The 12559-nt window shown below is 35.7% G+C and overlaps 1 protein-coding gene across 21 annotated transcripts in view; it reads left to right on the plus strand.

Moving 5' to 3' along the window:
- CEP170 (centrosomal protein 170) overlaps positions 1 to 12559 on the plus strand; it is a 106947-nt gene that overhangs the window by 46272 nt on the left and 48116 nt on the right. For 19 of the 21 annotated variants that reach the window (XM_020787555.3, XM_072993100.2, XM_072993108.2 and 16 more), the window contains exons 8-9: positions 4358 to 4828; positions 7173 to 7810. In XM_020787555.3, the coding sequence (XP_020643214.3) occupies positions 4358 to 4828; positions 7173 to 7810 (1109 nt within the window). The remainder of the gene's footprint in view (positions 1 to 4357; positions 4829 to 7172; positions 7811 to 12559) is intronic. The other 2 variants (XM_072993132.2, XM_078383106.1) reach the window with 1 other exon arrangement.

A 12559-nucleotide genomic window follows, 5' to 3' on the forward strand; every position in this document is an offset into this window, starting at 1 on the left:
ATGACTATATTTGAATAAATGTAGGTTGTTGTACATGAAAAAAAATAAAACATCCTCTGAAAATAAGCCCTGATGAGTTTTCTGGAGCAAAAATTAATATAAGACCCTGTCTTATTTTCGGGGAAACACGGTAGGTATAAGGTTTTTTCATCTTCAGCCACCAAATAGTATAATAAACAGCAGAATTCCTCATGCATTCTCTTTCACCATCCAGTAGTACTGAAGCCTACTAAGGATTCCAAAACTGGAGCTTATTAAATGGTGATTCGAGGCTTTTTTACCTTCAGAAGAAATATTGGTACAATTCATGCTCCTGAATAATGATATTCGTGTGTATGTTATTTGTTTTTAATACAAATCTGTCACCTGGCGTAAAACAGATTTGTCTCCCCAAAGCCTAGTGCACCATCTGCAGACTAATTTATGTTTGACTGGCCTAAATACTGGGTTATTTACAAGATATTTTAATGCAAATGTATTTGGAGAAAAGAAACAACTTAGAAAAATATTCAGAATCAAACTGATCCTACATGAAAAGCAGGATCAAAAAAGTCTTGCTTATTGCCTAGTGAGAGCTTTGCCTTAGTGAAAAGCGCTTTCAGTTCGTACTCAAAAGGGCACTTGAGCTTTCTAATTCCCCCAGTGTGCTGCTGTCCTCTGAGCTATATTCTGATCTGTTCTGTGTTGGTGTAGAAGATTTCAAAAACTCGGAACCAACTATTCAATGCAGTTCTTAAGTAGGCAAGGGCAGTCTCTGAAAAGCTAATACTCAAAATAATGATGCTTTCTGGTGAGATAAAATTACCTTTGTCTACAATCTCAAGGTAATTATTCAGAATTTCATTCCCCAGTATGGGTGGTTGAGTAGGCCCTGGTTTTGAGATAATTCCAGCCTCTTGAGCTTATGTAGCATTTTTATATTGCAGATACCTTAGTGCGTACGGTAGAAAGAAACTCCTATGAAAAAGACTTTCAGGTCTGTGAAGTGTTGGGTCTGGATTAAATTCCATTAATAGATTATTTATAAATATCAGGTTATCTGATATCAAACTTCTTTTATAGGACATAAGATTGGAAGGTACAATATCTGGTAATGATCTAATATTTCCCCAATTTCAACACAACTCAGTAATTTTAATTCTCCATGCATTTGCTTACCCACTTGTAGTAATTTGTGCTCAGTGGTAAAATGCTTCCAATTTCTGACTTGATCACTTTTGACTGAGAGCATTGGCTGAAGCCTTGAAGGGGAACATACTACACTGCAACATGTTTATAGGTTCCACTTGTGATGTTAACTTTCTATTAAAATGCAGTTGCTAGTTGACAGACAGAAAGCACATGCAGACACTTCAGAGCCTACATCATTAATGAAATGCTTTTGCTGAGAAAGAGCCAAATTTGCTTACCTAATTGTGATCATGTTACTGTGCTGTTAAACTAGTATTTATCTGCATTCACAGTTATTGGGATAATCTTGAATCAAGCTTCTGTTTGTACCTGTAAACTAGTCATGAATCCTTAATCAGGAGAAATTAGATTTGAATTTCACATAATTGAAGCCATTATTGTGCTCTAGTTCCCAAAATTGCAATGATTTTGTAATCCCACAAAAAGAATTATTCAGATATGTCTTATAACTGAATATTTGCTGCTTGCAAACTCTTGAAATTTACTTGTATCTCACCAGAACCTTCCATTTAATATTTTTTCCCTTGGATCATCAATAAATTTTGTGAAACTGCATATATAAATCTTACATTCTTCATTGTTTAATTAAAGAAAGGACCCTTTTAGTGCACTAAATTGAGATGTATTTTTAATGGTGAAGAATTTATAAGACTTACAGAGTAAGATGGAAATAACTTGATCACCAAACAAATATGTCTCCTCTAACTATGGTAGTGATAAAATACCACATTGATATCATCATGTTGTATCTGCAGCTGTTGAACTTCTGACTAGAAACATATTTCAAGTTGTTGAATATTGAAAGCTGCTGTTCTGTTAGCTCCTACTCCTGCTGCTCAGAAATTCTTCATATGAAAAGTTTTAGTTTTCTTGCTCAAGAATCTATTCTGTGACATTGCTTCTCAGATAATACCACATATCAAAGCAGATTTGTTCCATCTTTGTGCTTCCCTGGACTTATCCACAGGCTAGTCATTGCTTCTTTTCCCAGCTTTGCTCTTAACACCTGCTGTTTTTATCCTGCTACTCCCTACTAGCTATTTGCCCTGAGCACTCCTTGCTCCCTCTAATTCCTCTACTGTGCTGTCTTCCATCCCAAGCAAGAGCTTGTTGTTTTTCATTTCTAAAATCCTGATCTGCTTTCCTGAGCTTGAATTTGTACATTCACTAGTAATTCCTGTAGAGATACAATTCATTTCATGGACAAATTATTCTTCATTGCATGTTAGTTAAGCAACATGCTCATCTTGTTGGACCCTTCCTCCTCAAACTGCTGTACACAGTATCCTGTCAGAGAAATCTTTGGGACAACCATTAACACTTAGCATGCAACAGTGCTTACTAAAGAATTTAAAAATATTGTAACAACCAGAACTCATTTAATAATGACTTTGTCTTTAAGAAGGAAGTGATTTTAGCAAACCCCCAAAAGATAGTGATGCTAGGTAGAGAACTGTATCAGAAAATTGCACTAAATTATGCTACACCTGGTAATGTCATATATTTTACATGGCTTTGAACTAAAGATAGAGAAGTGGAGCACAACATGTTTTTTTGTTGCCCCTTTTCTTCATGATTACCCTCTGAAGACCTTTTCTGGAAGTTCAGACAAAGGGTCTGTAGCAGGAAAGGAAAATAAGCAGAAACTGATGGAAAATATCTGGCATAAGGAAAAGTAGGTTAATACATGGAAGAGTTCCTTTGGGACCAAGATAGTAGGGGCAGATTTTGAATTTTTGTTTTTGTTTTTGCTTTTTAGTTAAAAAAAGGAAACATGCTCGCATGAATCTTAATGTGCTCCTATGTGAGCAAAAAGGTGCAGTTATTTTGTGGCTTAATTAAGGCGATATATTCTAGATCTTAATTGCTTAAACCCCAGAAAAACTCATTGCATTTTTTGTACTAATGTAATCACCAAAGGAAAAGGGGGAGTTTAATTACTTTTAGCCAAGCCTGTCCTCTTCTCATAGAAAGTGACACAAAAGTGCGCATTTGAAAGCCACTATTCCTAGTGTTTTTTTAAGCAAACAAGTAAAACAAAGTAAAAAAAAATGCATTTGATCACTACGCTCAAACAGTGTAAACCTCTACATTCTTTAAAACTGAGGATGAAGGTAACAGGATGCTGTCTACTAGTTCTGTAATGCCATATAATTGTCATTCATTTCTCAACTATAATGATACCCTCATAGGAAATGTGTTCCCCTTTGGTAGTTTTACATCTCTAAAGAAACATGGTGGTAGAAATGAATGAGATTAATCATAAAAATCATCATGGATATTTTGCTTGTTTTGGCACTCATTTCAAAATGTATCTTGCTTGTCATTGTACCTTGTTTCATCCACATAGTAAACATGCTAATAATTTTCTTCAAAATTTGGTCATTTTGAAGTTCTCACTTTTTGTTACTTTTCAGTGTACATTTTATTGTAAATATATTTCTCAATTCAGCAGTTGGAGTCTCCTTTTCCAGTATTCAGTTCAGTAGCAGTTACTCGTTGTGTATTCATATTCCTGATGCTTGGCAAGCAATCATATTATGCTAATTGCATAGTGTTTTGCTAGCACTCACAAAAACATTGATTTTGCATTTATTCAGAATGTACCTTGCGCTACTCTTCTTCTGCTGCTTTCCTTGTCCCACCCAAAACAAAGTTCTGCATGTTTCCTGCTGCTGTAGTAAATTCTGTTTTTTGTCTCATTTTCTGCTCTGCACTCTCTAAGTTGAATTTTCAAAAGTGTCTTGAATTATAGCAGTTTTACTGGTTAGCTTGGTTGCTACAAACAGCAGGACTGGTTTAAAATCTGGCTTAAAGCCAAGTGCATGTACAGTATATACTTCAGTACTTGCTCAGAAGCTCAAGCAATTGAAATCACAGCTTTCTGAATCTTCTCTTAAATACCCCTCTGTGACATTCATGAACCTATTGGACATAAATTTTCTTTGATATTCTTAGCGAGCTTTCTTTCAACCCATCTTCCATATGAAAATATCAGCAGAGTAAAAATGAGTTGCCTTTCTGGGACCATATTTGATCTTTCTGCGCAGGCTTGCATTTCCTTTTCAAGAATTATCACCTGCCTTTTTATGTGAACTCTGAAATTCCTTAAAGACTCAGATTTCACAATATTGGAGAATTTCAATTTCTTTATTTTTCTTAATAGGCTGCAGCACAGATGGCAAGCAAGCTGAGGAGAAATCTGCAGCTGCAAATGAAGAAGAACCTTATCCTTTCTGTAGGGAGCCAAGTTATTTTGAAATCCCTACAAAGGAATTCCAGCAACATTCACAAATACCTGAGGGTACTATTTATGAAATCCCAACAAAAGACACACACATAACAGGGGCAGGGCATGCTTCATTTACTATTGAGTTTGATGACAGCACCCCAGGAAAAGTAACCATCAAAGACCATGTCACAAAATTCACTCCCGAGCAACGCCACAAGTCTAAGAAGCCTTCTCCTTCTGGTGCTCAGGATCTTTCTGGGCTTCAAACTGTGATGTTGGCACCGGAGAGTAAAGTGGCAAACTGGTTAGCACAAAACAATCCCCCAACCATGGTCTGGGAAGCAACAGAGGAAGATTCAAAAAGTATTAAAAGTGACGTTCCAGTCTACTTGAAGAGACTGAAAGGTAAAATAAACAATTTCAGCTGTATTTTTTTTTCTTTTTGCCTTGAATAGTCCACAGTAAGTATAATAACTCAAATTGTATGCATTCACTACACTGTTAGGATTCCTACAGGCCAGAATGAGACAAAACATATGTACATTTCTGCTTGTCCTAGTCAGAACTTGTAGTATATGTAACTGGTACATTTTCCAAACCAAAAAAACTCCTTTCAGTACTCCTACAGCCCTCTTCACTTGCTTCAGTCATTACAGTAGATTAAAAATTAATGAGGTTGCACTTTTCATTATTATACAAGTGAAAGCTAGATTTCTCTATGTCTCTACAGTATTTTTGTAGCCAACAACTAAAAATGATGGACCAAATCATGTGATGTTTTTAACAAAAATGATTTTTATATTCAGAAAAACAAAAAAAAACACTATGCCCTGAGTCCAAAGTATTTTAGAACCCAGGATTTTATGAGCCCAATAGCCTCAAGTCTTTGGTTTTCTTATGCACAGTAAAGTGCTTTGGAAACAAGGTACTTTGCAGAAGCAGTATATGATATGATATATTGAGAGTGGGTGATGATGAGCCCTTCTGCGGTTAAGAATTTTGAGAAAGTATGATAAATATTTTTAATCATTTCCTGACTCATCCATAGTGAAAATTTCTTAATAATTATTTATTCTGCTGCTAAAAATAAATTTCAGAAAAGCAATCTAAAGAGCATACATTACGCAACCAATGCTCTAACAACCACTTTTTTAAAAAATCAGCCATAAATGTGCAGTATACAAAGCAGTTATCAATGGATATGACTGGAATTCATTTTAATCATCTCACTTTGAAACTGATATAGTGTAAATTATCAAAGAGGGTCTTCTTTGTGCCTTTTCCCAAGCTAAGGAACTCCCCTTTGAGGGAGGCAGGACTGGCCCCATCTATGTTGTTCTTCCATTGACATGTGGATTTTTCTATTTAAACAGACCTTTGATCAGGATCTTTTAGTGGTGGATGTTGTACTGCTGATGCTAAATGGCTTAAACAGGGTTTAAATAGTTTTAAACTATATTGATTGTGGTTTTTTTGTCAGTCTGATAATTTATTTGCTATTTTTCTAATAGTGAAGTTTATAGTTTTTTAGCTAAACCTATTTTTGATGTTTATGTTGTAAGTAGCCTTGGGTCCTATATAGTAGAAAGGCAGGAGAGAAATAAAATAATACAATAATACAATGCAAAACAAAACTTGGCATCAATTTGACTATATGGAATATTGGATATTATCCAGAACCATGCTCTGCCACCACCTTCAGTATCTGTTCCCAGATACTATGTTGCCAAGAGGCTTTGCAACAATTGCTGATGCTAACTGCAACAGGTTGGAAACGGCACTGTAGCTCTCAACCAATTGCTGGGCACTACAAGTTTGTGTTTACTGATTAGGAATGGCTGTAACTGAAATCTGTGGTATCCAAATCTGACATTCACCAAGGATTCGATGAGGATTCAGCAAGGAGGAATAGTTGTGTATTATTTATTGGACAGACCTTGAGAATTCCACTATTCCTGTAGTGAGACCTTGATAATTACCTTCTTGACCCTTCTTTACATGAGAATTTCCAGATGTATCCTATTGTAAGGTTTAATTTTGTGCATGTGTACACTTCTTCAGTTGCAAATATTTTGTGTTCACCATAAACACCTTTTGTAGCCATTTAGAGTACATCTTAAATAAGTTTGGTTAAATGTGAAATCTGCACTTATTTTGTTCTATCTTTGTACTGTGCAGAACATATTTAAATGAACAGAAGTTAATGATAAGCTTCACCAATGTTTGCTGCTACTAAAAACATATTTCAGAAACTATAGTGCTAATTAGATAGAAAGGAAAATCTATTGTTTTAGATTTTAACTTTCAGCAGAGCTTCTAGCTGTAGTGATGACTGTAGTAATCTCTTTTATTTTCTGGCTTTCATGGAGCCATTTGTTGCTTTTTTGCTGATATAATTGGATCAGAAACATGTTGATCCATTGAGTCCTAACTCGGTTGCTGCTACAATATGTTCAGATTTTGTTATTGAGTATGATTGATCAAGGACTCAATGCTTTTTTCTGAGTAAGACAATTCAAGTGTGTCTCCTTCACTGATTAGGTGGCAAAAGGCTCCACTGTTGCATGACAAGTCTGAACAGTGTGTGTTGCTATGGAACGTTTGCAGAGCTTGTTACTAACGGATAGTTGAGCTTCTGAAAGAAAAGTAAATAATGCCTCTCTGCCTTTGCTAAACTTTGAGCATTGTTGCAGCTTATGTGGAGCTAGAATTCTACTTTTGTTTTTATTTTTTATTTATTTTTTGGCAGGAAATAAACATGATGATGGCACACAGAGTGATTCAGAAAATGCTGTGGCACACAAGCATTATAGTAAGCGGGCAGCCCTTGAAGAGCAGTTAAGACATCATTATATAGAACAGCGAAAATTGCACACAAAAGCACAGGATGCAGAGAAGCATTCAGATCAACCTGTTGCAAGCCAGACTGCCTTTATGATTGAGTTTTTTGATGAAGGCCATCCCCGGAAGAGAAGATCATATTCCTTTTCTCAAAACGTTGGATCCTTGTGTCCAGAAACATCTTCTCCAACACCCCATACAAAAACTGAAAAGGTGAGACCTGCTTTGGGAGACTCCAAAGGGTGTCCATCATCTTCACAGAACAGCTCGACTCAACAAAGAGCAGCACATGCAAAGCTTCTAAAGCAAAAATCAGAAGAACCATCTGCTGTGCTACCTTTCTTACAGATTTCATTGTTAAGAAGTTCTGGGAGCCTTGGACATAGACCCAGTCAAAACGAGGACATGGATAAAAAATTAAAAAGCCAACTAGTTTTGACAACGGTTGAGAAGGAGGAGGATGACCAAAGTGATAAAGGCACCTATACTATCGAGTTGGAAAATCCCAATTCTGAGGAAGTAGAAGCTCGCAAGATGATTGATAAGGTGAGCAAGTTAAATGTGCATGCCATTATTAAAGAATCCAGTCCATGATAATGTTAATCATATGTTAACATCTTTTTGGAAAGATTATATTAACTACTTCTATTTAGCTGTTGCTAGTTTGCATTAGAGTATACCTTAATACTTTCAAAAGTCACATTTTGAACATGGTTTAACCTTCATCTCAGTCTGTGTACATTAGATACTGTTGTGTTGTGGGTTTTTCAAAAAGGTGTTCATCAGGGAGATCTGATGAATTTTACATCAGCTACTTCTTTCTGATCAAGAGTCCCTTATTACATGCTCTGCAGCAAAATTTTGTACAGCAGCAATGGCACAGCGCTCCCTTATAGTCTCTTGAGTTCACAGATTGACTGGTTTTAGCATGAGGGTGGTTTATTGTTGAGCATAGAGAAATGCTGTGGTCCCAACCAAAGGGAGGAAATATTTACAGATCTTTACAAATATGTAGGAAGGACTCCCTATAACCCAAATAACCTGTCCTAACCAGTTTGCCCTAGACGATCCAGTGGTTCAAAAGATAGCTATAAAAATGCTGTATTTGATTCTCCCCATGTAGTACTAACGATTTCCACTTATTTTTAATCAGGTTTATAATAGAATAAATGTAAGCAACCATTAGAGTTCTATTAACATATATTATTATTTTTTTCTTTATTCCTCCAGTTGATAGTTTGGACACATTAGCAGTAATTGTCAAAAGGAAGAACATTTAAAAGTTAACTTTTGATGTAAAATAAAGATCAATAAAAAGGGGGAAACATTAACAAGGAGAAAAGGGAAACATAGGGGAAAAACCACTGCATGTTAACAAACATAGTTTCCTAGCAAAACTGATTGAGTCTTTAATTTGTAAGATGTTTTGGACTGAATTAGAGGATTTTTGCTTTGAAAATGTCTATTTAGCATAATTTGTATTAAAGAATGTGAATTCTAAAATAATTTTTTCATAAGATTAGCAACTTTTACTTGGGTATAAAAACCATGAGAGTTGAAAAGTACACATGCTTTATTGATGATTGCCAGCAATTTGTGGCTGAAGTCATATTACTCATTATATGTCAGTATTTTTACTTGCCCTTTACTTTTATTTTTTACTTGTCCTATAAAACTAAAGAACCAATTAAATGTAAATTGTTGAAATTTTCTAGACATGCACTGGGCTTTTAGTACTACCTTTTGATTTTACAATTTGTTCTCAGATTCACGTACCCCACATAAACTAAGCATCTGTCTTGTTGGATGAGTGTGATTCATTAATAGTCTATTAACTCTCAGCATCATATACAAAATTAGCTGGGAAGGAATTGGGCTTCAAGTCAAATATAATTTTACCAAGCAAAGCAACTGAACCACACTCATACCCCCTTGTGTATACAGTGAAAAGCAGTGAGAAACTATTTGTAGCAGTTTATCATCACATAGTCACCCATCCTTTGGATATTGTATGCAGTTGATTTTCAAATATTGATCCTATTGTGAAAACCTTTGATTATTCCAAAAGTAGAGATGATTTCCACGGATACTGAAGTGCATGACATACATTTTGTACTTGTTAGTGCAGGAGCTAATTAAGTGTGATAAAAACATTGTGTTGTTTGATTACATATGTATGTCTTTATTAATAATTAAAATTGTATATATACAGACAAGTAATAAAGAAGCCATCTATACGCTACTTCTGAACCCAGTTAGTGTGCATAATTGAGGATTGAAATTATGCTATTGAATAAGGAAAAAGGGCTCTCTATTGAATGTTGGTACTGAAATGTCGTGTTACCCCCACTGTGATAGCTTAATGTGTTTTCTGTTGACATTAATGCCAAGAATGAGAGGATATATACAGCCATTATGAGAAACTGCATCGATGTGTTAGTGGTGTTTCTGGTTCTTCTGAAGTTTGAGAGGAGAACAACAAGAGCTAGGAGTATAGTGCTTCCTGTGTCATGGATATGTAGCACAGAAAGACTGCTGCTGGAAAGAAAAAAGCAAGTGCAGGTTTCTCTCTGGCTTCTTGCATGAAGGTAGTTTTACATTATCCTAAGCAAGTCAGAGTGTAACAACCTGAAAGAGGGAACCAGGCTGTGTTTCAGAGTCTTCCCATAGAATCAGCCACCAGTGGTTTTATTTAGTCCTATAACTGTTTCTGAGGAATTTCTGCTAGCTCTTTCTGCTTTCTTTGAAAGCCATTTCCTGCAGTTCCTGCATTAATTCATTCTGCATGTTGATACCATTTTTTCCTGATGTTACCACCTGCTCCATGAACAAGTACATGCTATGATCCCTCCAAATCACTGATTTGTGTTTGTTTATATTTGAGCATTCTTTGTTTATTATGGAGTCGATACATACATGCACACACACATGTGCGCACACACAATCATCAGGTTGTATCAGTTGCTATGAATATATTCATTTAAAGCATTTTAGCTTATTCTTCAAATAAAATGTCTCCCAGAAGAACCTGCAAATCTTAGAAATAAAAGAGGGTGAAGGAAATATGGGGCAGTAGTACTGTGTTACAAGGCTTTGCAGGTAAAACCTATCAAGCCAACAAACGGGTTTAAGCACAACAGTGTCTGATTCTGCTCACTCTTTAGAGAAGAGTGACTTTAGAGAAGTTAGTTGGAGGAAGGCCCTCAACTGGAGAATTAAACCACTTCTAGCTATTCCATACCATGTGCATCCAGTTTCAAATTCTGAGGTTTTAGTCTTATGGGAGAACTTGCTAATCTACAGTTAAATGAAAATTTATTGTTTTAAAGGAGTAGATTGTTCTAAAACTATGGTAGGAGAATTAATGGTGTTCCATGAAGCCTGCTTCAGTTATTGAAAGTGTTCTACTTGGTTGGTCCGTATCCTTGGAGATGTCACTTGGAATCAACTGAATTGTGGCAGAAATTATGGCCTGAAGTGTGACAACTCTTGTTGCATGTTTATTGTTCACATGAGATTCAGTTATGCAGTGCATTATGTGTTTTAATAAAAAAAGTACATTAAAAGAAAATTGCAGTATTTCAGTGGCAGTAATTAATCAGGTTTCAGGAGTTCCCCAATGGTGGTGCTTCTGGACTCTATAGACAATGAAAAAAGAACAACACGTTCCATGCCAAGATCAAGATGTTTGCTAAAGTGCCGTTATACATTTGGAGATTTAGTGAGATGGACTTTTCAAGGATGAATTCTTGGACTTAACTGCCAGCATGTATTAAAACTCTTAATGTTGTTCTTAAATATTTCATATTGACTGAGAGCCTGTTGCCTAGCATAACAAGTCGCAACTGGAATAGGCCCACTGAACCAGCTGAATTTGGGGAGTCAACTCTTCTGAACGTTCCATTGTTTCAATAGGCCTACTCTAGTTGTGACTTACTACATTGAGCAACAGGATTTCTGCCATTGTTTAGAAGTACAGATTCATATGAAAAATAATTGTTTGTGATTTGCAGCATGCAACAAGTGAGCCCTCTCCTCTAAGCAATGCTTTTGAAATCAAGGAGTTGTGTACTTGTCAAACATGTATAAGCACCCATTTATATACTTCATGCATGGTTAGGATTGCATTAATTGGCCATGCTGGCCTTAAAATCTCCTGTCTCAGATATATGCGTAAGTACCACATTTGATCATCTTCCTCAGTACAAACAAATCCAATGTGCAGAAAAGTTAATCATATTGCAAGTCCCAGATTTTCTGAGATATTGGCTGAAATCCTATTGCTTAGCATAGTAAGTTGAACTCATATAGGCCCATTGATTCAATGATACTGTATTTGGTGAGTCAACTCCTCCATATGTTCTGTTGATTCAAATGGTTCTACTCTAGATGCAACTTATTTCAGCATAGTAGGTCCATTTCAGTAAATGAAACTTAAAGAGGTGTTGATTCACCAAAAAAACCCTAATTCAGTGGGCTTCTCTAGTGACTTTTCCTGATTTACTGGGGGTTTGAGTGGTTTTTTTTTAAATAGATAGTTGTTCTTTATTGCTTTGAATGTATTTGGGGTTGCTTATGTCTTTTGGTATGATATTTATTTGATCGTGTTTAGTATTTGTGTACTCACTGTTGTTAGCTTATATATTGTCTTTTAATGATGTAAGCTGTTGTGGGCCTTTTTAAAGAGAAAGATGAGGTAAAAATATCTTAAATAAATGTAACACCCAGCCTCACAAAGAGTCCTGCAGAACTCAAAAGCCTGGCCATTCATGAGATTTTACTAGTCTCATGAACTAACAATATTTTAAATAAATAGTGTAAATTGCTATTCCAAGCAACAGGATTTTAGCCACTGATTGCTTGATTTAAATTTATCCACATTAGAAATATCACAAGTAGGCCCAGTAAGACACAAAATCATGTGCATGTCGCAGAACAACAGGTGGGATAAATGTTTAGTTCAAGCCACCTTGGTTCCTGTTACACAATTGTGGGAAGATAATTCAGTTGAGCCGTTTGTGTGACACTCCATATAATGAATACTTCTAATATACCTGGAGTTTCTTGAACTCTTATGTTCTTTTTATATTCAGTCCATGTATGTATTTCAAGAATTCAATCATACTTACCAAAATTTGTTGTGCACATTACATTACAGAAGAATTATGACATCACAGGCAGAAGAGTTTTAGTAATTAAAGACTTCCTACTTCTGTCCTGCAGTTTGCCTGACTCATGTGTAGTCAGTTACATTATGTGAAAATCATAGCAGCCATGGGATAGATGTAGAAAATC

This window comes from Pogona vitticeps, chromosome 1 (assembly GCF_051106095.1).
Source record: "Pogona vitticeps strain Pit_001003342236 chromosome 1, PviZW2.1, whole genome shotgun sequence".
Classification (NCBI taxonomy): domain Eukaryota; kingdom Metazoa; phylum Chordata; class Lepidosauria; order Squamata; family Agamidae; genus Pogona; species Pogona vitticeps.